Source organism: Eupeodes corollae, chromosome 3 (assembly GCF_945859685.1).
Source record: "Eupeodes corollae chromosome 3, idEupCoro1.1, whole genome shotgun sequence".
NCBI lineage: Eukaryota > Metazoa > Arthropoda > Insecta > Diptera > Syrphidae > Eupeodes > Eupeodes corollae.
The window spans coordinates 115,860,912-115,885,694 of NC_079149.1; the positions used below are offsets into that span (position 1 = coordinate 115,860,912).

Here is a 24,783-nt window from a genome sequence, read left to right on the forward strand (position 1 = left end):
ACCTTTTTCTTATATTTTTGTTCACCTTTAAAATATGGATGTATTATACAATATGTTTTTACAAAGTTCATATTTTTTGTTAGAAAATACTAAGTAAGTTGGTAACACATACGACAAAGTTTTTGCATTTTAATGGTTATTCCCATGGAATATGCTTTATATTTAGAAGTAAAGCTTACTTCCTTTCCCTCAAAGAAATCGTTTCAATGGTTTGGAAAATATGATCATAAACAAAATTAAATCTAACATTTATACTCCCACCAACTTGGGAGTTTATAGTTTTAAAACTTTTATTTAAAATTCTAATTTATTCGGGGACAATTTTTTATTGTAAGTTTAAATATGTATTTATTAAAGCTTCTGGTCCCTTACCGTGGGTCGGGGGAAACCATATGCTTTTACGAAGTGATAAAATGGAACAGACCACTCATCGACTGTTACAGGCTTATTTACATACATATAACCAACCGATCATCTCCATTCTATATCCGTCCATCACGTTAAGTCATATTTTAGTTACGGTAGTGGTGTATGTCTATGACATAACTATACATCCATATAAACCTTTTCGACAAGTAAAAAAAATATAAAGTAGGTATTAAAAAAGTTCTTTCTCTGATTATGAACTTGACAAATTCACATTAAATTTATTTTGTTTATTGTGACACCGAAACTTTAAAACATTTTACATGAAATCTCATAACTCAAACCATAAATGTTTAAACTTTTATTTTTAAAAGGGTTTACATTTTCAAAATAAACATTACTTCGTTAAGTCTTAAATCTCAAACTGAACAGTTTTTATAAAACACATGGGATCCCCAATAATTTATGCTTAAAGATAACTTTTTTCCGAAAAGTTAAGATTTGAAATGAGTATGTATGTATTTATAAGATCACACAAACAAAATTTTGAATAGTTTTAAGACAATATCTTTAAGAAATGGTTTTAATAGCTTAAGGTTCTAGGCTTTTCACATCGAAACCAGGTTATTTCGAAGTTATCGGTATTGGCCAAAAACCTACATCGAAAACTCGGGGTTTTCCATACATAGGTTTTAGAATTTAAGTGTTAAAGGTATTGAAAGTGACTAAATCGATCTAAATATTACATTTTTTAGGAACTCATAACTTACCCAATTTTGAACAGATGGACTTAAAATTTTGAATATATCTTAATACATTCTCCATTTTGTTTCTGGAAAGTTTTCCTCTGGGTAGTTTACCATCGCAACATAAACCAGCAGAAGTTAACAATTATGCTTCAAAAATCAATATATCGCTACTATCCAACGTATTTCTACTTTACAGTATACGTCATGGAATTAAAAGCTGCAATGTCTCCATTTTGAAATTAATCGCTTAAAATAATGAATATAATCAGTCACATAATATATGGTTGATAAAACTAGTTTCTGAAGTAAAGAACCTAACGCCTTATAACTTTAAAATTTAAAACCATGAAACGTATCCTAAGCTACGTCTACTCCGTTGCAGCTGAACCTAGCCGACGCAATGTGTTCCAAACATAATAATCATTTCGTTCCATTCTTCTTCGAGTCTCTATTTTAAAATTCGAATACCACTAAAACGATACTTGAATTCATTTTCGCAAAGACAAGAGAAAAGTTCATCTTTGCTGTCGCTGTGCAATTATCCACAAAAAAAAACTTCAATATCGAATTTGTTTTCGTACGCAACCCAACCATAATCGTGTCGCTGCAACAGCTCGTCAAGACAAATTAGAATTATAATTTCACAATAAAATAAAAAAGGAAACATTGAGAAAATAATAATCATTTGATTTAATTTTAATTGTGCAAATAAATTTAAAAAGTAAAATATTAAATCAAGATGACGATTCTTACAAAACCGTCGAATGAAAAGAAATCCGAAAAAATTCCCCTGCCATCGGGAATGGTTACCAGCGATGGCCAACCCTTGCCTAGTGCTCCTATGGTGGTAAGTTCATAATAATGTACATACCTAAATAATTAATTGTGTTGTACAAATTTTTCAAAATAAAACATGCAACTTTAATTCTTGGGACGTTTTCGTTCTTTTCCTGGAAATGAAAACAAAAAACATACTTTTGCGCATCGTCGTCGTCGTAATTGCTAGAGATAGGAAAGCCCTTTTGCCTTTTCTTTTTCGTTTTTTGTGTTTTGCGAAAGATATAAGAATTATATTGATTTTTTCTCATTTCACCTTGAAATAGATTTGATTTCTCTCCCTCTGTGTTTTATACAACAAAATGTACACAACAACAGTCTTGTGTATATATATTTTTTGATGATTGGACATGATATTAATGTACAAGTGTCCAATTTTATTTTATTTATCCTCCTCCTGCTCCTGTCTACATACATAATATGATCCCTATGCCTTGACATTTCTCCTCATATCACAGTCAGGCTAGGGTTTCACATTTTGTATTCGTATTACAAAAGCAACTTAATTACTGCGAAACTATACAATAAAAAAAGAAAAACGTAGTCTCGATTATTATCTGTGCCATTATACCAACCTACATATACACCACCATATGTATGTATGAACTGAGCCAAATAATCTGAATTTGCTTTTGTTTTCTTAACTGTTTCGACTTGAAACAATAAAAATAAAAGAAAATAAACAATCAAAAGAAAACGAAACTTTGAAAACATTTGATTGAGAATCGATTTTGGTAAAAAGAATATACGTGGTCACCCTTTTTTTCTCCTCCTCCCTCTTTGTCAATGACAGCACGCGTCCGACCGCTTTGGAAGAAGTCTCCTAATTAAATTAAATTATATCGCATTCCGTCATTCTCAGACGACCAAGGATTTGAAACCAAATCAAATCTCATTGTCAACATCATCATCATAATCATTTATAAGCAAATCATGCAAAACTTTAAAATGAAACTTAAGCAAAAGAAGGAAAATGTTTATGTTTACATTTATTCTTCTCCAACGGCGACGGGAATTGCAGCCACAGCAGAAAAGACTTATGATGGCGTCAACCACAATTAGATGCAAAAGAAGACAACAGATTTTATACCTCTACATTTAACTACTTAGTTTTTGCATATTCTTTAAATTTCTCTCCGCTTGAACATTAAAGTTAAGATTGAGAAACTGTTTTGGTTACAAATGACTTACATTATGACGATAACGACGTGTTGCACATTAAACTACTCATAGTCGTAGTTGTTGTCTCTTCTGACGACCGACGACGATTATATATGTATGTAATAATTAATGGCAAGTCAAGCGATACTGATAACCAACACTTGTATCGCTTTAACTGTATGAATATTTTCCGGCATATTTATACAGTGACGGACAAAACAATAAGACCACATATTATAATTTTTTGTTCCAGATTTTATAATAAAACTTAAATATTAAAAGCCTAATTCGTAAATAGTTTGAACTGGAACAGGAGTATTAAAAAAAATCGGATTGCTTATAAAGATAATCTTTTACCATTATCATCTATTTGAATAGATAGTACGGTCAATATAATTAAATGTTTGAAGATCATTTCCTGCAAATGTTTGATGCGGCTTCGCCCGTCACAATTTTTGCAAACTTTTTCTAACATGTCGGCTTGTATCTCACAAATAAATCCTTCAATTTTGTCTTCCAGTGCTTTAATCAAAGCTGGTTTTTCATTATAAACATGAACTTTAACATAGTCTCACTAAGTTAGGTTAGGTTAAAGTGCACATAAATGTACAGAGGAGAGATACAGCACATTGAGCGACTAAAACTATACAAGGTGATAACAGCACAAGACATTAATACAAGACAGAAGGGCACAGGATAAAGAACAACAGACAGAAAGAACACATGACAATAGCACGCGGTAGGTTTCGAGACGGTGCTCTATCTGCCTACTTACCATGCTCACTGATGCTTGATTTCGGTGATCGATGGGAACCGAAGCTTTATGAGTGACTAGGCCGTTGCCTCTTCTAAGCTCAATGAAACCAGTTTGAATCCCTTACGAAATGTGAGAGGCTGATTATGGTTATATGATTTGAATCGTTTGGAAGAATTCTCCTAGGTAATTCTTGCATTTTTGAACTAGTGCAGAGCATGTACAGAGAAGGTGAAGAACCTTCATTCATAGTTCATTGTTACGCGAACTGGTTGACCTGTAGGACCACATCTCATGCAGGTCAACCTTATCATTGACAGTAACGTTGCGGTTCACATAATCAGCCATAATCCGCAACCAAACAGTAGCTCTTGAAAAGCTTGGCTGCCCTTCACTCCAAATACATTCAACCACAAATGAGCTCTGTCGCTGAACACAATTTCGGCCAACTTCACCCATAATTCATTTAAAATTTTTGACCGGCTGTTTTTTGAAATGCTTGACTCCTAAATTTGCAAGCGTTGTTCTTTCGTAAGATAATTCATGTCTAAATTGACTGAAGATCTTTGACATTGACTTTAAACAAGAAACGAGTTGTGAAAAACAGTGTTTCCAATAAGTAAATGGCAAAAAATCACTCATTACTACTCTAAAGTCGGCTAGTGTAAGAAAACCCAAAGTGTAAGACCTAAGGTCAATATATAACAAACTCAGTGCGCTAAAAAGATACTGTTTTGCGATAGTTGTGAAAGCCAATAGCCAATTAGTCAATTGCTGTAAAAATATCAACATTCTTTTAAGTGGTTCCTATTGTATTGTCCCCTTTTTGTCTTGTATTTCTTGCTTTTTTATGGATCATATTTTTTAATAATACTAATTTTGAAACGTTTGAGTTTTGTTTAAAAATCTTAACACATTCAAAGTGTTACCATTGTTTTGTCCGTCACTGTACTTATAATGTTGATATGTATAATGTAAATATTATTTGTCTGTTTATTTGTGCGATAAACAAATTGCAATTCAGCAATGAGAAAATGAGGATAAAATAATAAGTATTGCTGCTGAGAACTATGATGCACAATAAATGCGTCGCAACACAAGAATTACAGACACTAGTTGCTTGAAGAGAAAAATCAATGATCAATAATTCCTTGCAAATTCACAAGATGATTTTATTTTTAGGTTTTTGTTTTTGTTATCAATTGTAGGGAATCAATCAAAGGGCGTATTATTCTTTTTGATATTTTTTATTTGTTTATAAGTACGTCTGTGTTCTGTTTGCAAGCCGTTCAACAATGTGGGTAATAAAATCTATTTTTGTATAGTGATATCAGAACTTCCGTTGTGGGTGAATCTAGCCTAGCCCTTAAAAAAAAGTTATCTTATTCAACTCCTTCTGGAATTCACATAATTACTTCTCATAAAAGACATAATCCTTCAAATTTATCTCTTCTTCGAGTAAAATTAACTTCTTTGGTTCTTATCTTTATTTCCTATAAATACACAACTTTTGACTCAAAAAATGTATACTACCTGTACGTGCATTGTTTTTGTTATCAATGTTTAACAGAAAAAAAAGAACTGATAAATAATTAACTAAAATACAATAATGATTTCAAAACTATTATAAATTAAATTAGTTTTTAGACGAGACATTTCCAAATTACGTGCTCTGTTATTTTTTTTTAGTTTAATTAGTTGTTTAGTTTTGTTATCTTTAAAGTTTCAAGAATTATGTGAATTTTTTTGTATTTACTTATGGGTGGGCTTATCACTTTGGAAAGCTGATTTGTAGTGTTTTATTTTTCTTAAGCTTCATTGAACTCAAATTGTTGCATTTTAATTGTTTATCAAAATAATTTTTTATTTTTGCGGAAGGTTTTAATTCTAGAACTCTATAGTGTTGAAATTAAATCATTATTGTGACAGCTGTGTCAATTAAAAAAAATCGTAATGTTTATCAAAAAAATATTTGTGTGTTTGTCGATGACAGAATACCGCACATCTTTTATAATAATTTAGCAGAACTATGAATGATTTTCCATAGCCACTGTTGTCTTAAATAAATTCAATTAATTAAAATTCAGTTTACAATTACTAAAATTTGACATTGCAACGTTGTGTAACTCATTTAACAGTAACATTGAGTTTGCTTGTGAGGGTCTTTTAGACTAGGGTGATTTCATCTCCATATTTGTTTTACTAAAACAATTAATTTTGATTTTCCTCTGTTACGATAACTTATCGTATTGAAATTCCAAGAGCTCAAAAGCTATAACTTCAAGAAGAGTGGATTGTTTTAAAAGGTCTGATGCAGAAACCTTTGAGCCTAGGCGTGTCCATGTTCAGGCAAATTATGAGGCAAAAATAGATGCTTCGCTGATAGAACCCGATACTGCTGTGTCTTAGGGGAAAACATGGCAAAAACCTAATGAAAAATGATGAGATAAAGAGGATTTTAGTTTGGAATCGGCTTCTCAAAATAAAGCTAGCAAAGGAATTACTTGAGAATTATAACCAAAAACCTTTTAAAGAGAACATAATAACCTAAGTACAGTAACAAATCCTATTTACCGGCCAGTATCCCAGTTGAAGATTTTGTAACACCCAAGAAAAAACATTTGATTACATATTGGAAAAAAGTAATAAGTACTGCAAGTACCTAACTTTCACAATAGATCAGTACATTTACTCTAAAATGAATTCCATCATTTATTTCTTTGGGTGACTTTAAAGGTTGGCACTTCTTATCATGCTTTTTTCTAGTGCTCTCATCATTCTGGAAACTCCAAAGATTCGATTTTTGCTGAAATATTCTAGTTTTCGTTGGTCACAGTAGAGCAAAATAAAGATCCCTGTATTTTGAACTCAAATAATCACAGGCTTTTTCATACTAATTCTTGAAATAGCGAAATAAAGATGTTAAGCCGTTATTGATAATCGTTTAAAAAGAAAGAAAAATTTAACGAAGTTCAAATTTAAGCTTTTCTCCAAGTGAATCGTACGTTTAGAGCAAATTTTTGGGATTGTTGGATCGAGTTTGCACAATTATGATGTTACAGAAACACTATCCTTACTTTGCTCATTATTCGGTAAAACTGGTCAAATACTCTCACTTTTAAAAGCAAACCTCTAAAATGATTAATTACTGTAAAAAAGGGTAACATCTATTAAACCTAAAGAAAACTCATGGTTTGATTCAAGCTGTAAAGAGGTTATGAGGATCAAAGATGTAAGTTCCCGGATTTATAAAGCCTACTGAGGAAAACCGGAATAAGTTCAAACAAGCTAGAAAGACTTGTAACGGACTTATTCGACGCATTAAATTTATGCATGACCAGAAATTACGGCAAAAAATACTACAAAGTCCCAAAGGTAGTACAAATTTCGAAAATGCGTGCATTTGGTATTAATGAATCCCTTCTTCGTTGGGTTAGAAATTACCCTTCGGACCGTTAAATTGAAGTAGTATTGGTTCAAATCTGATATCCAAAAAATAAACGCTGGTGTGCCCCAGGGTTTATTTTGTCTTCATCGCTTTTCCTTATTTTTATATACTCGTTTTTAGATTATCATCCTTGTTCTTTAGATGTGGACTACCAACGGCAGGGTATGATAAGCTCATTTAATACCGATCTTGACAGTATTGTTCAATGGGGATTCAAAAACTTTGAAGAATTTAATGCTTTGAAAACTCAATGCTGTCTATTGTCACAAAAGCGTAACCCTCCCCCAATAGCACTATCATGAGCGGTACTTGCATCGAGGAGATTGAACAACTATCAGTCCATGGTATGTGCATCACAAACCACTTGTTGTGGGGTGATCACATAGTTGGCATCGCCAAAAATGCTGCTAAGTGTTTAGGTTTTCTCCGACGATGCAAGAATTTTTGTTACCCCTTTTGATCTGGCTATAATTTACGAAGCTTTTATTCGTCCTAAACTCGTGTATAACTCTCATATTTGGCACCTATTAACTTAGGTAAGTCTTCTGGACAGAATTGAAAAAAAGCTCTTAAAATGATAGGTTCTCTCTCTCTCTCTCTCTCTCTCTCTCTCTCTCTCTCTCTCTCTCTCTCTCTCTCTCTCTCTCTCTCTCCCTCTCTGAGACATTTGCTTCTCTTGAACACCGCTGCAAAGTTTCATGCCTGTCATTGTTTTATCGTTATTTTTATAAATAATGCTCTAGCGAAATAGACATTTGCATTCCTCCCCTTAAACAATTCAACCGTAATCTTACTGCTAGGAATACCCATCAGTTTACCGTTGAGTCCAATTTCGGACGTTCTTTTAAGTACAGAGATTCCCTCTTTAGCCGCACTACGCGAATGTGAAATGCTTTAGCTGACTCAATATTTCCCACTCATTAAAATATGCAGACATTCAAAACCAATGTGCATCGGTTTCTTCTTTATAATCCTATCCTCCTTTGCTAATTGCTCGCACTGTGTTTAATCATTATAAGGGTATTCATAAAACCTTTAGTGCGCGCACAATATAAAAAACATTCTTTAATTTAGAGTCCCAATACTGAAGATATAAGGTAGAGTGTTGCTTCCAAATTGCATACTCAAGATAATGAAAAATGTTGCTAATATTCTCGATACAAATGGGTTCCTGCTTTGTTTGTTTATTGGGGTTTATGAAGTTTTATTCAAAGAACCCTCAAGTTATACTGAATTTTAAACATTTTTTTAAAGAAATGCAGTCGCCCAGAACTAGCCCTAAACTACGCAGATTTTTCTTGCTATGGTTGTTGAATTGCTGCCTGTTATCGAATCGCCAACCGGAGTACATTCAGTGTCTCTTTTACAAATCTTTAAATCATAAATCTAAAAAAAAGCATCATCTGTCTAGGCATATCTTTAGAGTTTCAATAAAGTTGAACCATTTAAAATAGTACTCATCATTAAGTTTATATTTTGAATTGTTTTTTTTTTATCTTGCAAATTGCGAATTGTGAATTTGTTGCATTGCCATTTATATATTTTGTTTTTTTTTACATAAAAGTCTTATCTAATTGTAGGGTTTTAGATTTAAAATATTTGTCGGAAAGGGTGACTAACAAATGGCACAATTAAATGTACTGCTGAGAAGATAAAATATTTTTCTTTAAGTTAAGCTTTTCATTTTGTATACATTCAATATTTATTTGTTCCTTTTGTATTTGTATCTAATTTAACAAGTATTGTTAAAAAACAGAGAAAAATAACAATTTTTTGAGACGTAAATAAATCACACTTGAATAAATGTAAAAGAAATATAATTTTAGGTATTTTTTGACTACGCGGGCATAATAAAAGAAAACTTGCTTTTTAAAGAAATAAAAAAAAATTGACAATCAATATCAACACAGCTGGTTAAATAATATTGTACATACTTTAATCATAATTGATGTACGCACACATTTTATTACATTATATATTTATACAATTCCTTGGAATTATAGTTTTTTGTATAAGTTGAGTAGGCTTGAGTAGAGGAATGAGAATTATTGGCAAAGTAAATTGCAACCTTACGAGTGAAGCTCCTACAAGGAGTATCTTACACATACTAAAAAAAATAGTAGATTTGTTTTATTCGCTAGGAAGCCAAATGGCTTCAAAAAATGTTTAAAAAATATCTTTAAGTATAAAAACATTTATAAAAATTAAGGAAAAGTAACAATTAAAAGGTAACTTGTTAATAAATATTTAATTATAAACATTACGTATTACGATTTCAAATTTTTTGTTTGGGTCAGATAATAGGGAAAGGCCAATAACTAATATCATATCAATTTGAGCCCAACCTTTGGATAGATAGATATATAGTTTCTTTATTTTCTTTATAAACAAATATTTTTTTTTAAGAATATGGACATGGTTATACTGCCGTTTTTCTGATCGACATTTCATAACAAAAACACAATTTAAATGTAGAGAAGTTAAAATTCAAATAATAAAAATAAGTTTAGCAAAAAAATTCAACAATTTTAAGATGGTTTAAAATAAAAAATATATCAATTTTGTACATGATTTAAAACACAAAATAGAATTTAGGAAACTTTGTTTGAACCTTCAATTGCAATAACTAGTTGTAGAGTTATGAAAAACTATTGCGGTAATTTAGAGCATGTTTGCAGTATATATATTTAGTTGACAATCCAAAATCATGGTGTGCCATTGATTCAAATTGGACTCAAAAAAGAATAGATTACTGCCATTTGAAGGAGCTATCTGGTTCCATTCCTTAAACGGGGAGGAATTTGTTTGCATAAGCCTTGTCATAATGGATTTCTGAAGGCTTTTTTCATACCTTAAGGTTTGTAATGTAAAGAGGTGTTATGCCAGACTCTACATATAAAGAAAAATTGGGCGTTGAAGAAGGCAATCTGAACAATCGTTTGAAGAAATACCTTTGCACGACTGCAAACGGTTTTTTTTTTTGTTAAAGTGAGTATTAAACGTCCTCTTGTCGATTTCAAGGACAAATTATGGTCGCATTTTAAAATAATTTTTCAAATAAAATGTTCTAGTCTTTAAAAAAAAGTATATTTAAAAAATTTAATAGATTGACCATGTTTTAGCTTGAACTAGAATTTGTCTAAGAAATGTTAAAGTTCTTAGACCTTCTGAGAGGGTCGTTAATTTGCCAAGGAAGTATTTCTTTAATTTAGGATGTTCCTGGCTATTGTTCGTAAAATGTTGTCAATTTTGTTTTAAATTCCCGGAAATAGCTTGTATAATTATTACAGAGGCAATAGGCAACAGCAGAAGTGAAAAAAGTACTCAATCTTTTACCTCTTTATCTGTACGTACAAGAAACCACCGCAAACAGTGCCTTAAAATTGAAACAAACCAGTACCTGGAAAACCATCCAAATAAGACAAGTATAGATTCTACTTAGGGAGTAATGTGAGCGAAATCTTCATATAAACCTTTTATAATAGAAAGAGATGGGTGAACAATGAACCACACTCAAACTTGCCAACTCCTTCAGATTTCCCGATCAAAGCAACGTTATTCAAGGCTATGTATTATAGAGACATGGCATGATGGCAACTTTTATAACTTTTTTTTCATACCAACAAAAAAAACAGGGGACTTCACAACGTGTATAACTTGTAGGCCAAATTAGTTTTAAATCTAAAATTTCAAGTGTTCATTAAAGTCGCTTATACAATTTTAAAACTCGGATAAGCCGCATTATAAATACTAAATATTAAGTGAGTTAAATTTAGTAGTCACCCCGAACGTTTCGATTTAAATTGCATTGACCGTAGTCACTTGGAAACAGACGTCATAAAATGTCTTTAATTTCAAATTTCTTTAAATTAACAAACAATTTTTTGTTGGGCCAATAACATGAAGTTACATTTTGTTTTTCTATTCTAGGCACCATTGAGTGGAGAATCCGATGTTGAATCTATGGTTTTCAATCGTCGTCACATCTCAGCCTCAACAACGATTTTCCTGTTCCTTTCGGCATTGGCTGTGATGCTCGTTGGTATTCTTGGCGGTGTAGCCATCTATCGAATGTACGCCCCAGCTCAGCGAAGCCTTCACTACCGTGGCATGTGTGAAATTCCATACTTCCAACGCCAGAATATGTCCATTGCTCGATTGTATGCCCATCCAGAATTAATTAAAATGGGTGATCTTCGTAATCTTTTCTCAATCACCAACGAATCGTCACCATCTTTGAATGAGATGCCCTCTGATGAATTCTTCCGCGAAGAAATCGAATTGGATTTAACCGATGACGAGAGCTTTGCCAAAATCGATGTTCCCGATTTTAAGAATGGACGCAACGGACGTTTTATGCATGATTTTAAAGAAAACGAATCGGCAATTATTGATACTTCGGCAAATAGGTGCTTCATTATGCCGTTGGATAGGGAAACAACTTTGCCACCGAAGAATTTCTTAGATTTAATGCAGAAAATCGGAACAGGTTACTATAATATCGATACCGATCGTGTACGCATGAATATGCGTGTTGTCACACCCGAACTAACCGACATGACTTTGATCTCACAAAAGATTGCTAGCGAATGCTATGACATGAAAGTGTACCTATTGGAGAGATACATTTCTGGTGGTAAGTTAAATATTAGTTTTACTTTCGAATAACATTTTAAATGTTCTTTAAAATTCTTAAATAAAAATCTTATTGTGTTTCAGTTTACAAACGTGAAGCCAGATATTTGTCGAATTCAGGTAAATTCGCTGAATTCTCTGGCAGGAAAATTGTCGAATTCAATTTAGTTAATATTGGAGAAATTGAAGATTTGGAAGCGATGCAAAAGAAGTAATTTCTTAACGACATTGGTGCTATATAGCTACATATATATGCGAAATTCTTTTTTGCCTACAAAAAAAAACAAAAATATATTTTATATAGATGTTTAAGATTTAGACTATTTTCATTTTTAAATTTTTATTTTATATTATAAAACAAACTATGATTTAATAATTTGCAAACCAATCACTAAAACTAAAATAATACAATTTCTTTTAACTTTTTCTTTTTTTAAATATTCTAAATGGTTTTGTTGTTTTTCAAATAAAATTAACAAACAAAAAAATAACACATAATCAATCATTCCTGCTATAATAACAACAATTTTAAAACAACATTTTTATGTTCTGCCAAAATGCAATAATAACAAAAAAACAACAAAAACAATTTAAAAATACAAAATACTGACAAGAAAATAAAAAATATAACACTATTTTTGTAGCCATTATTTTTTGTGTGTAAACAATTATACTTAAAAAAAATTACATCAATTATAAAATAAATAAACAGACAAAAATTGTATTTACTAAAACTTAACAACCATTTGTTAATGGTGGACAACAAAACAAAAATCATAAAACAAATAAGTATTTTTATTTTTTAAATATAAACTTGTTAATCTTCAAATTAAATGGTACCTAATGTTTGCTAAAAAAAGAAAAGAAACAGAAAGAAATTTAAAAATTTTTGGTTTGTTTTATTTGTAAATTTTTTGGTGTTAAAAATAAAAAAAACATATATATTCCTAGGCCTTATAGAACAAATTTATTAAATTATGTATGTAGTTAAATTTGTGTCAATTTTTTCTGCAAAACAAAAAATTCAAAATTTTTCATGTATGTTTTTGTTTTAAATCGTTGCGCACTCGATTTTTGTATTCCTAAATAATTACTTTTCTGTGTTAATTCACACAAAGCTGTGAAGTTATCCAAATCCTTTTTCTGTATACTACGTTTTTTTTACTCTAATTAAAACGATTTGAAATTTGTCTTTCTTTATCTCACAAAAGTAAAGAAATAAAGAAGAAAATTATCATTTTTTGTATTAAATAATATATAAATAATTATATATTTGTGTAAGAGTTTTGATTAAAAATAATAATAATAACAATAATGTGAAACCTAAATGGTACTGAATACCTGATGGTCGGATGTGAATTTAAAGACGAAACGAACAAAAAATTAAATATGAATGGTCTCCTCTCTTACCAAATTAAGAAATAAATTGTTTTATGATAATAAACAAAGAAGAAAAAGTATAATTATTTTTTTTTTTTGATTAAATAACTTAAATTTAGGGAAACTTTCTGTTAAATATAAAATTCGGTTAAGATTATTTTGTGAGCGAAAATGTGTGATTTCAATTAGAGCTCAGGTTTTTGAGGTCATCAGATTTAAACTAGAGACGTGATATCTTATTAAAAAAAACTATTCTGGTAAAATAAGAATTGAAAGATAGAAAGCTGTAATTAAGTTTTTACCTTCCTTTCGATTTTCTTAACAACATTAGCGCCCTATAAGTAAATTTTCTTATAGGGGCGCTTTAAATGAAATAAAACTTTCGCTGTTGAATTTGTTCTTCACCCTTTTCCCCTTTGTATTGAAAATCATTTTACTGAATCGCCTCCAGTCTTGTAGTTTTTCATACGTTAAGTAAAAACGACAACCGTAATATACAGCTTTTAACACTGAATGTTATTGAAAAGAATATTGTTTAGAACTTAAGAAATTCCTAGATAGATAACTTATTCTAACTCCACCAAAAAACATCCTAGCTGAAGCAGGGGTTGTCGGCTAACGTGATTGTTGACAGTGAAAATAATCGAATTTGATCCGTGCAAGGTGATAGTTAAATTGATAACTAAAAAGCTGTCACTAGAAAAAATTAACAGTCATTTTCCTACAAACATGTCGTTTCTAGGTTGAGCTAGCAGACGCTTACAAAAAACTAATGAATAATTTTGTCAGTTACCTTTAGAAAAGTAAAAATGTTATTAAAACAGATAATTTAATACTTTAATTAGATATTTTATAGAAATAATTTTAAAATACCATAATAGCAACAATGAATTGTGACAATTATATTCTAAATTGTTCAATCGAATTGAATTGAATTAACTTACACAGACGGGAAACTCGGTGATGTATCAAAAATTTGATAGTCAACTATCACCTTAGCCGATTCCACCCCAGGACTCCCCAGCATCGAAGAACGAGGAGACACTAACAACAAGAAAACACACAAAACTTTTATCTCCAATAACTTTATTATTGATAACGACGTACAAAAAACAAGAAATCTTAAATTACCAAAATGAATCCCATCCGCCATATCTACAGTTATTATAAAATCAAATTTTAATAATCTGCCAACAAAAACAAATTTAAGCTAGCAAACAGCACATTTCGCCCGGCTATGTACGTTCAAATATCGCCTCCGGCTTAATGGCTTCTTCTTCAGCGATGGCCCTAAAATTTTAAGCAAAAATTATAACTTTAATTCCAAACCAAAAATACAATAATCTCTACAGCTAAGCTTGTAGAATTGTATATTAGGTTGTTATTTTAGGTTCCTGTTAATAAATAATGTTGAGAATATTTAAAGACCATTTCTTCAAATTATATGTAATTCCGCTGTAAGGGAGATAGAACCACTCAATCACTTTACCCGATACATAAAGGAGACCCTCTAAATTTCGCCAACTATAGATGCATCAGTCTCCTTAACATTTGATATAAGATACTTTCTGCCGTATTATGTGAACGTCTGAAGCCGTTCGTCAACAACCTGATAGGTCTTTATCAGTGTGGCTTCAGACCAGGAAAGCCCATTATCGACCAAATATTCACACTACGGCAGATCTTGGAAAAAAACCAAGGAGCTTCAAATCGATACCCACCACCTCTTTATCGATTTTAAAGCAGCGTATGACAGCATCCATAGGGAAGAGCTCTACAGAGCAATGCTCGCATTCACAAAGCTATTGGTCGCATTCACAAAGCTAGTGGCTACGTAGTCAAAATTCAACTAGCTTTGTGAATGCAAAACAACACTTCAAAGCTAGTCAATCTGGAACTGTCATATTATTGACAAATGCAAATATATAAAGTAAGAAATATTTTTGATTTGATAACTTTATCTTATCTTTTGTGTTTTTAAATTCAATTAAATCAAATTTAAGACACAATTTGAATGATTTATATTTGTATTTAAATAATGAATAATTTATTTAATTTTGAATTCGTGTGTTCTTACCGAGCAGCTGATTGTAAAACGTCAAAACCATTCTCCACTAACTTTGTAGCCGAATTTCTTACACTACGTCGGAGGGGAAATTTCAACTACTTTTGTAGTTAGATTTAGCCAATCAGAATCCCTTGACTACGTAGCCACTAGCTTTGTGAATGCGACCATTGGCTACGTAGTCAAGGGATTCTGATTGGCTAAATCTAACTACAAAAGTAGTTTAAATTTCCCCTCCGACGTAGTGTAAAAAATTCGGCTACAAAGGTAGTTAGTTAATGGGCGCATTCACAAAGCTAGTGGCTACGTAGTCAAAATTCAACTAGCTTTGTGAATGCAAAATTACACTACAAAGCTAGTCAATCTGGAGCTGTCATATTGTTGACAAATGCAAATATATAAAATAAGAAAAAAAATTGATTTGATAACTTTAACTTATCTTTTGTGTTTTAAATTCAATAAAATCAAATTTAAGACACAATTTGAATGATTTATATTTGGATTTAAATACTGAACGATTTATTTCATTTTGAATTGGTGTGTCTTTACCGAGCAGCTGATTGTGAAACGTCAAAATCATCCTCCACTAACTTTGTAGCCGAATTTTTTACACTACGTCGGAGGGGAAATTTCAACTACTTTTGTAGTAAGATTTAGCCAATCAGAATCCATTGACTACGTAGCCACTAGATTTGTGAATGCGACCAATGATTTTGACGTTTTACAATCAGCTGCTCGGTAAGAACACACGAATTCAAAATTAAATAAATTGTTCAATATTTAAATACAAATATAAATCATTCAAATTGTGTCTTAAATTTGATTTTGTTGAATTTAAAAACACAAAAGATAAGTTAAAGTTATCAAATGTTTCTGATTTTATATATTTGCATTTGTCAATAATATGACAGTTCCAGATTGACTAGCTTTGTAGTGTTGTTTTGCATTCACATAGCTAGTTGAATTTTGACTACGTAGCCACTAGCTTTGTGAAAAACTAACTAGTTGCTTTGGTCAAAATTTACGTTCAAAGAATGAAGTTGACTGCAAATGATGTCCCTTATGTTGCCTGCCAATTGATTATTTAGGTAAGCATTATTTGACATTGTAGTACCCGTGGCATGATGGTTAGTGCGTTGGACTGTCATGCAAGGGGTCTTGGGTTCAATCCCTGCCTGTGCCACCTTAATTAAAAAAAAAAAATTAATTTTCGCGGGTACTGCCTCTTGCGAGGAATTGACAATTCCTTCAAGAGTAATTCTTGTCATAAAAAAGTGCTTTCTCAAATTAGCCGTTCGGATTCGGCCTTAAATTGTAGGTCCCTTCCATTCCTGATAACAGTACTCTGTGTGCGAGTATGGTTGAGAGTTGTAAGTCACTAGGCCCTGGTTCACAACGGACTGTTGCGCCACCCCATTTGATTTTGATTATTTGACATTGCAGGTTCAGACTAATATCTGTACATCCTTTCTACTCTAATGACAAATCAGAGAACGATTATCATTTTCAAATTAATAACTTCCTTTTAAGAATGTTAAATTCTGATGGACTGAACGAATGGGATCTTTTTGAAATCAAAGACGGAGTTTTTTAAACTTTATATGAAAAAATATTAAAAATCCAATTTTGTTTTGGAAGACAGCCGATTTCTATGCACACAATCTTTCAAAGCTTGTACTAAAATTGCTTAAAGTTCCCACATCGTCCGCAGAAATAGAGCATTCTTTTTTAAGATTTTCTTTAATTCACAGCCCTTTGAGAAATCGGCTTTGAGAAGTTGTCTTGATTTGATAGTTAGGGAGATTTTTCTTTACTAACTTTCCAGTCAAGTTTCCAATAAAGTTGTCTTATTTGGAAGGCAATTTTTTGGCAGCTGGCCAATCAGATGCTAGAAACTTGCCTTACTTTCAAGTCCCTTTTGTCGCCAGAACCTGCCCATATTCAGCCTTTTTACGAGTATTGTTTCTCTTGTACCCAACTAAGAAAAACCTTGTTATCAGCGTAAACTTTTATTCAAGTAAAACTTCCCGTGTAAATAAAGTGCTACAGGTAAAACTCAAAATAAAACTGAACATCTTACTACAAATAATTTTTTGGAAGATGTCAAATGGAATTATTAATTTAACGAATAAAATGTGAATCCCACTTATTTCTCAATTTTAATAAATGTCCTTTGAGAATTTCAATTTTGAAACGAAAGGCAGAGTGGATATATGTATGTATGTAAGTAGGCAACCCTAGTTTTTACCATGGTCTTCCATTAAATACCCGGTTTTCGTAACTAACAGATGATAATAATTGAAAATGCACTGTTATTTTGCAATATTAAGTACCCAAGGGCCAGCCTTTGGGCACCAGTTATAGCTATCATTGGTTTTCATCATTGAAAACAATCATTGGAATTTTCTTGAAAGGTCGTTTATAGCTGTCATTAAAAGTTTCTGTCATTAAAAAAAAATGTTCTCATTGAAATCCAACGAAAAACTTTTACTCATTGACATACTATACATGTATGTATGTATAGTATGTCAATGCTTTTACTGAAAGAAATCTGTCATTGGAATTGTGTGAATTTGGATCACAAATCAGCTTTGTATATTAATTTGAATAGTTCTATCATTCAAATTAATATATACAAAGAAATCAGTTCCACTTTTGAACATAAAAGTATGAGCTGTTCAGGAAAATGAATTGCCGTCCAAAAAGTAGAAAAATACATTTTTAGAGAACAAGTGCGTAATTACACTTTTTTTCCTCAACAAATTTTTTTGGGTGATTTCCGATCAACCAGTATATAATTTTCATTTCTAATCGAAGGGAAACATAGTATCATGTCTATTCAAAAATTATCCCGGATCGATTTAAATGATATGTAGCTATAACTGGCCCTGGCCCTTAAGCTAGACAACTCGAGCGCAAATTGTTATATCATGTCAATATCAAATAACATATAAGGGCTCATATTCTATCTACGTATCTCATGCCCTTATTTCTTTTCAAAAATGAAAACTCAATTATTAGCATTGCATTAGTTTTATAACTATCTATTTATTCAAACAATTCTTCTTTCGACTTTGATAGTGAACTTTCTTTCTAGCTGCTCGAAGAGCTCTCCATTTAATCATCAGTTCCCTTTGATTAGAATTCGGACCTTTTTGTTGCGCCTGATCACCTCCTGCATATTTCTTCTCCTCTGATTCTGAATAATTGTGAGCCAAAAATAACCCTTGCAATATCAAGTCAGTCAAAACGGTTGATAGTTTCTTATAAAGATTTATATCTCTCGATTGTTGATTGTTTGGAATTTTTAATTTAAAAATAATTGTACAAAAAAGTGAATTTTGAAGATGCTGATAACTTTCAGTTTCGACATTCGATGGCGACGTTGTTGATGATGATGATGATATAGAAGACGCTTTCTTTGAGACCATCTTGGCAAATTTTCGGACAATTGCATTCATTAATTGATTCTCACATTGTTTTTGTAATTTCGTAAGAGTCTCATGATATTTAATTTGTTGTTGTTTCTTATCTTTCTCCTGGTAGGCTTGTTTTATACGATAGTTTCGAACGAATTCTTCCAAATTTTCAATAGTCATTGGGGTGTGTTTTTTAACTATTCTCTCAACCCGCTCTGATCTTTCTTTGGGCTTGAAATGTTCCTTGTGATCGGCAAATGTCCCGACAATATATTTTTTCGGGGCTTCTGCTAAAGCTTCTGTACGTTCGGATGCTTTTGGAGGCTCAATCGGCATGTAAGCCATTTGCTGAACATATTCATTTAATTTTTCAAGCTCTTTTGCTTTTGTGTTTTCTTCACCGTTATCGTTGTCTTTGTTGGTTTCGGGGTTAACATCTTCGTTGTTTTGGTTTTCTTCATTTTCCATTGCAAATTTTTTAAAAACAAAAATTCAATTAGAAATGTGAGAAAAATGTTTATGTATGTAGATAGATTTTAAATTTTTTTAAGTACAAAGTAAACTTTACTGTTCTCCTAAATTAGGAACAAGTAAAGTTAAAACGATTGATTTGTTTGCTCGTCAGCTCTTAAAGTGATTCTAGAATCAAGAAGAGAAATCTCTTAAGAAATCTTAAATGATCACTTTTATTGCCGAACTCAAGGTCTATTAAAATCTTTATAACGCTAAAATATGTTAAATAGAAACGAGATGTTCCAAAACTGCTCATGCAAAGATAAAACATCAAAATGTACAAATTTCCTTTTGATTCGATATCCCACCCCCGCTTACCTCCCCCGTTTGAATTAGCATTTTTTTTTATATGCAGAATAGTTCTAAGCCAATCCAAGGTGAATCAACCCATTGCATACAACGGATTCCAAAATCGATACAAAATAAAAAAGAACAAAAATGTTTGTTGTTTAATCTCAATAGAGACAATTTTATTTAGCTCTCTTCTCTGTTAACACATTCACATAAAGGGACGACACAGAGCCAGAGTATGATCCACACCAAAAGCTACTTTTTGCACTTTTCCATTGATTGCTGTCTTAAAAGGGAAGAATTGGTCTTTGCTGTGACCCAATCCTAGACACCCAAATCGATTTTTACCCCAAACAAAGAGATCACCTTCAGAGTTGATGGCACCCATATGGAAGACACCACAATTAATGGACACCACATGAGTGCTATCGCTGAAATCGTTCTTTCCAAATAGAGGTGGTAACAGTTGCTGGGGTTTACTTGTCTGCTCGACATATGGTCCAAATCCTAGAATACCATAACCCCAAGTGAAGACAAGTCCCTCTTCGTTGAGAACCATGCAAAATGATCCACCTGAAGCTATGTCTTTAATCGCTCCGATTCCTTTTGTAAGAGTCAACGCTTTCGGGGAATTAACTTGGGTGGGAGCATCTTCCGAGTCATCTAGCTGGCCATACTCTGAGTTTCCCCATCCGAAGACTTCTCCCTTATCGTTGAGAGCAAGAACACAATCGGAGGAGCAGGCAAGTTTGACGATTTTCTCTTCAGCGATATCACCTTTGACTTGCTCGATTTGTCCGGAGGTGATGTAGTTGCCCCTTCCTGTCTGTCCATCGGCACCCCACCCACACGAGTAGACCTTTCCAGCTTTGGTTAGGAAGAGTGTGTGGTCCTGACCGCATTGCACAGAGACCACCTCATCTTCCTCTTCGGTGAAGCTGGACTTTTCTATTCGATGGATAGTGTTGCTTCCTTTGTAAACCTCGTCATCGACAATATGCCGACCGCATTGGCCATACGCATTATTTCCCAAACAAAAAATAGTCCCATTTTTAGTCAAAACCACGAGATGCGCCCGTCCAGCGGACATGCACTGCACGGTCATATCCTCGTCTGTTTCATCAGCCAGTCTCGGCAGACGTATCGCCGATGGATAGATGAGCAAATCTAGGTTCTTCGTCGCTGCTCCGTAGCCCTTTTTCTGCAGCCCCAATTGGCTGTCGGTATTGAGACCAGTTCCGAAGAGTGTCTCGCCATCGGTACGTTTCACAGCGAACGCAGAAAACCCATAGCCAGCAACGATGTCTGTGATGGTGGTGTTTTCAGCAAATTGTAGCCTCGTCGGGTGGTGGACAACTTGTGTGTAACGTTCTTGTGCCTTCTTCACGGAAGTCTGCAACCCTAGAGCACCAGTTTCTTGAAAGCCCCACACATAGATGCGCAATTTGTTCTCTGCTGAGATCTTTGGTTCATAAACTAAAGATGAAGACATATTTGAGTGATTTAATTTGAATTTAGTTTGGATTTCTGTAAAACAAATTCTACTTACTCTTTATTTTGGATTTGTCTTGAAGTAAAACGGAGCGTTTTGCTTTTGTGGTGTATTTTCGGACCAGCGTGAGTTGTCTGCTTTTGAAAGTTTTAATCATCGCTGATTCGATGTGTATATTTGTTAAATTTTTCAACATAACTGCTAATTTTGATTTTCTAGGGGTTAAATTTATTAATTAAATTAGTGGAAATTACATTTCCTTGAATTGGATTTGATAGGAAGTAGGAGCGTGCATAACAAAAAAAAAAAACAAAACATTACATTGACAGCTGATAGCTGTCAGTTTTATGAAGTTTCAATTTATAAGGTACACTTGGTACCAAAATTTATTTAATGGTATGCTTACAATAACAATATTTAAGACCGATCAAATTTATTCGCAAATTGTCATCATAGATAGAAAATGGATAAATATTGAAAAAAAAATCAAATATTGAGTTTCTGATTAATAAAGTTCATCAGTGAATAAAATAACAGACTATCCATATTGCGGATTCAAAAGTATAGGGCTTGAATTCGGCATCTGTCAAACTAAGTTGTTAAACCAATTTTTGTTTTTCAGTTGAAATTCACAAAAATGGATCGCTTAACTATCGCACAACGCATTTAAATTGTTAAAACCTACTATAAAAATAGTGATTCTGCCACAGACACATATCGTGCTTTAAGAGGAGATTATGGTTTATATGAACTACGCATGAAATTGGCAAGATTGTGAACAAATTTGAAGAGATTGGATTGGTTACAGATATTGTAGGGCCTGTAAATTATCGTTTCATTCGTTTGGTGGAAATATCGCTGATGTAAGTGAAAGTGTCACCGAAGACCCGATTGTTTAGATTCCACGTCGTTCTCAGGAATTAGGACTGTCTTACGCACATTATGGCGTATTTTGTCTTTGGATGTACACCTACAGTCAAGATCACACACCAACTGAAGCCATCTAACAACGTCCTAGATACGTCAAATGGGACTTGAACAAAAGGCGGTGAACGGCGATTTTTCGAACAAAATTTTCTTCAGTGGATATGGCTTTATTGCAAGAGTCCTGGCCTCGTAATTTCTCGTCATGGCGATATCAACTGGCCACCAAGATAGATGCGATTCGACACCGCTGTACTTTTTTTTGTGGGCCTATGCAAAAGACCGTGCTCATGTACATAAACCTTTATCTCTTGACCCTTAAAAACCAACATTCGTCAAGTAATGGCTGAGATACCGCCCAATATGTGGCAAAAAGTAGTCGAAAATTACCTCAAAACAATCGATGTTTGCAACAATTCACGTGATGGTTATTTAAATGATGTGGTGTTTCAGTCATAATGGCAACGTTTAAAAGTTTAATAAAAAAATATTATGACAAAAAATATTGTACATACTTTTTGTTTATAAACGTTCTGAAAAACGTTCGTACAGAAAGAAGCAATCATTTTTTATGTTATCAACAGACCAAAACAAAATTCGTTAAGTTTGAATTCATTTCAGTTTAATCTTTTATTGTGCTCGCTTAAACGGTGTCGTATTTTATAAACTTTCTAGAGAATAACGATTTCTTGTTCTTTCAAAAAGCAACCTAATTGGCAGAAACTCAAAAAATACTAGAGACGAATACAAACATAACAAGTATACACCTGAGTGTACCGCTTTTAAAATTATCTATAAAGAATAGGAACAACGTTACCCGTAAATTTAATTAAATGCTACAAATAAATTATGAATTCTTTACTCAATTTTTAAGAATGGAACCACGAAATCAAAACAATACCACAATATTACTGGAAAGTTAGAATAAAATTGAAACATTAGGCACATAGACTTTATTAAATTTCTAAAAATTATCCCATTGATTGATTAGCTGCTTAGTACGATTACAAAAAAAAACTAAACCCACTTTTGTTTATCTTGACTTTGCTAACTCTTTGTTTAAATATTTATAAAAAATAAAAATTATCATAACACATTACCTTATTTATAATTATAAATTATTTACTTTGTTTTTATAAGAATATAATATAGGATTAATAATTAATTTTATGTTTACATTTAAATTTTTCTTTGCTGTCGTGGGCTCTAATGAACTTATTTGGAGTTTTAGTTCGTTTTTATTACGATCCATATTATAAAGTTCTTCCTTTGTTTTAAAAGATAAACCTTTGAATATTGCACAAAAGGATTTTTATAATGTAACATTTTTATTAAATTCACCAACGCAAACAATCAGTAAAGCACATCAGTGTTGAGAGTTTTGAAGTATTATTATTTGTTATTCCTCTTCACTTGGAGTTCTGGTGAAAGATTTTTATTAGTTCGCTTGTGCTTTGGCAATGGATTCCAATCGAGGTTAGAACTAGTTGGGGAGGATTCTCTCGACGTGTTGTTGACTTCTTTTGTAATGGTGCATTTTTTGAACACCTCCACGTTGCCATTTTTATCAGTTTCTTTAGCTAGCGTCGACACAGTTGTGTCTAAGATGCCTTGAAAACTCTCATCTGCCTTATTAGAAAGCTTCTGTTCTTGTTCGTGGGCATTCTAGAGTCCTTAGAGTTCGAGAAGCATTCGCGTCATCTCCCGTTGGGATTAAGCCAAACTTTAAAGATTCTATTCCATGGCATTGGTATTTATTTCGCTTTGATTTTGTTGTGGATTATTGACATCGATCTCGATTTCTTCTTCTTTCTTTGCACCGCCGAGGAGTTTTTGGCTTCGATTGATAGAATCGATGATTTGTTTGACAGATCGTCGTTTTGCTTGGGGAACTGGCTCCAACGGGGCTAGTGTCGATTCCTTCCATTGAGTTGGTCGTGGCCGGTAAATATTTTCGTTGATATCTTCAACGAAGTGCTTATGTGGATTCTATTGGTTTGATTGTATAGTGGAATCTTCCATTCGATCAGCAACTTCTTCGATTTCAGAAATAATTAACTGCAGTTAGGATATTGTTGTTGGAAGACCCTCTTCAAGATTGCAAATATTTTCTTCAATCTTAAAAAAAAATATGAAAGAAAATTATTTATATGCGTTTTATTTACGTTTACTTTTGAAACTGCAAAATGGATAATTATGTACTACTTGGATTAGTGCCACTCTAAAAGAAGCTATATGAAACACATATGATTGATGTCAAATTCTTTTATATTCATAAAGTGAAAAAATGTGTACAGAGCACACAAAGTTTGTTTAGCTTCATTTTAACATCTAGCCGCTTCTATAATATATCCCTTATTTGAATGAAATGAAATAACAAGAAATGAGGAAAATATTGAAATCACATTAGTACTAAACTAACGTATTCATTTTATGGAAGTGACACATTGATTTTTTTTGGATTCATTAGTCCCATTCGCCTTATAATTGAAGAGATAAATGTTCATCCAACATAATTTATTTTGGCTTTTCACTGTAGTCAATCCCTTGAATTCCTCATTAAAATTAACACTTTGTTAACACATCCTTGTATTCAAACCACAACCAACTTCCACCATCGATTCTCGTTCTTTTTTTATACACCAAAAATAACAAATTCGCCCTAAAATGAATTAAACTAAAAAGAGACAACACAAAACTATACAAATTGACAAAAACGAAAGGAGACAACACCTTGCTAAATCCAGAT

General features: G+C 32.4%; 3 protein-coding genes across 3 annotated transcripts; 1 reads left to right on the forward strand and 2 right to left on the reverse strand.

Moving 5' to 3' along the window:
• The first annotated feature begins 1,670 nt into the window (after nt 1-1,670).
• On the forward strand, nt 1,671-13,413 carry LOC129949919 (integral membrane protein 2B). The gene is made up of 3 exons (XM_056061641.1): nt 1,671-1,962; nt 11,246-11,951; nt 12,035-13,413. The coding sequence occupies exons 1-3, from the start codon at nt 1,855-1,857 to the stop codon at nt 12,163-12,165; spliced, it is 945 nt and encodes a 314-aa protein (XP_055917616.1). The 5' UTR covers nt 1,671-1,854; the 3' UTR covers nt 12,166-13,413.
• Nucleotides 13,414-18,418: 5,005 nt separating this feature from the next.
• On the reverse strand, nt 18,419-19,403 carry LOC129951802 (uncharacterized). Its single transcript, XM_056064123.1, has one exon. The coding sequence runs from the start codon at nt 19,280-19,282 to the stop codon at nt 18,440-18,442; it is 843 nt and encodes a 280-aa protein (XP_055920098.1). The 5' UTR covers nt 19,283-19,403; the 3' UTR covers nt 18,419-18,439.
• Nucleotides 19,404-19,768: 365 nt separating this feature from the next.
• LOC129951957 (RCC1-like G exchanging factor-like protein) lies at nt 19,769-21,421 on the reverse strand. The gene is made up of 2 exons (XM_056064347.1): nt 21,168-21,421; nt 19,769-21,094 (listed from the first exon to the last, which is right to left on the reverse strand). Exons 1-2 carry the CDS (start codon nt 21,304-21,306, stop codon nt 19,827-19,829), a joined length of 1,407 nt encoding a protein of 468 aa, XP_055920322.1. The 5' UTR covers nt 21,307-21,421; the 3' UTR covers nt 19,769-19,826.
• Nucleotides 21,422-24,783: the final 3,362 nt, after the last annotated feature.

What these genes read in the sequence shown, in the direction of transcription:
- LOC129951957 (XM_056064347.1), bottom strand. Translation starts at nt 21,306, where the DNA reads ATGTTGAAAAATTTAACAAATATACACATCGAATCAGCGATGATTAAA. An exon ending in AGACAAATCCAAAATAAAGA is followed by an intron (nt 21,095 to 21,167) that starts GTAAGTAGAATT and finishes CTTCATCTTTAG; the next exon opens with TTTATGAACCAAAGATCTCA.
- LOC129949919 (XM_056061641.1), top strand. Translation starts at nt 1,855, where the DNA reads ATGACGATTCTTACAAAACCGTCGAATGAAAAGAAATCCGAAAAAATT. An exon ending in TGCCTAGTGCTCCTATGGTG is followed by an intron (nt 1,963 to 11,245) that starts GTAAGTTCATAA and finishes TTTCTATTCTAG; the next exon opens with GCACCATTGAGTGGAGAATC. An exon ending in GGAGAGATACATTTCTGGTG is followed by an intron (nt 11,952 to 12,034) that starts GTAAGTTAAATA and finishes ATTGTGTTTCAG; the next exon opens with TTTACAAACGTGAAGCCAGA.
- LOC129951802 (XM_056064123.1), bottom strand. Translation starts at nt 19,282, where the DNA reads ATGGAAAATGAAGAAAACCAAAACAACGAAGATGTTAACCCCGAAACC.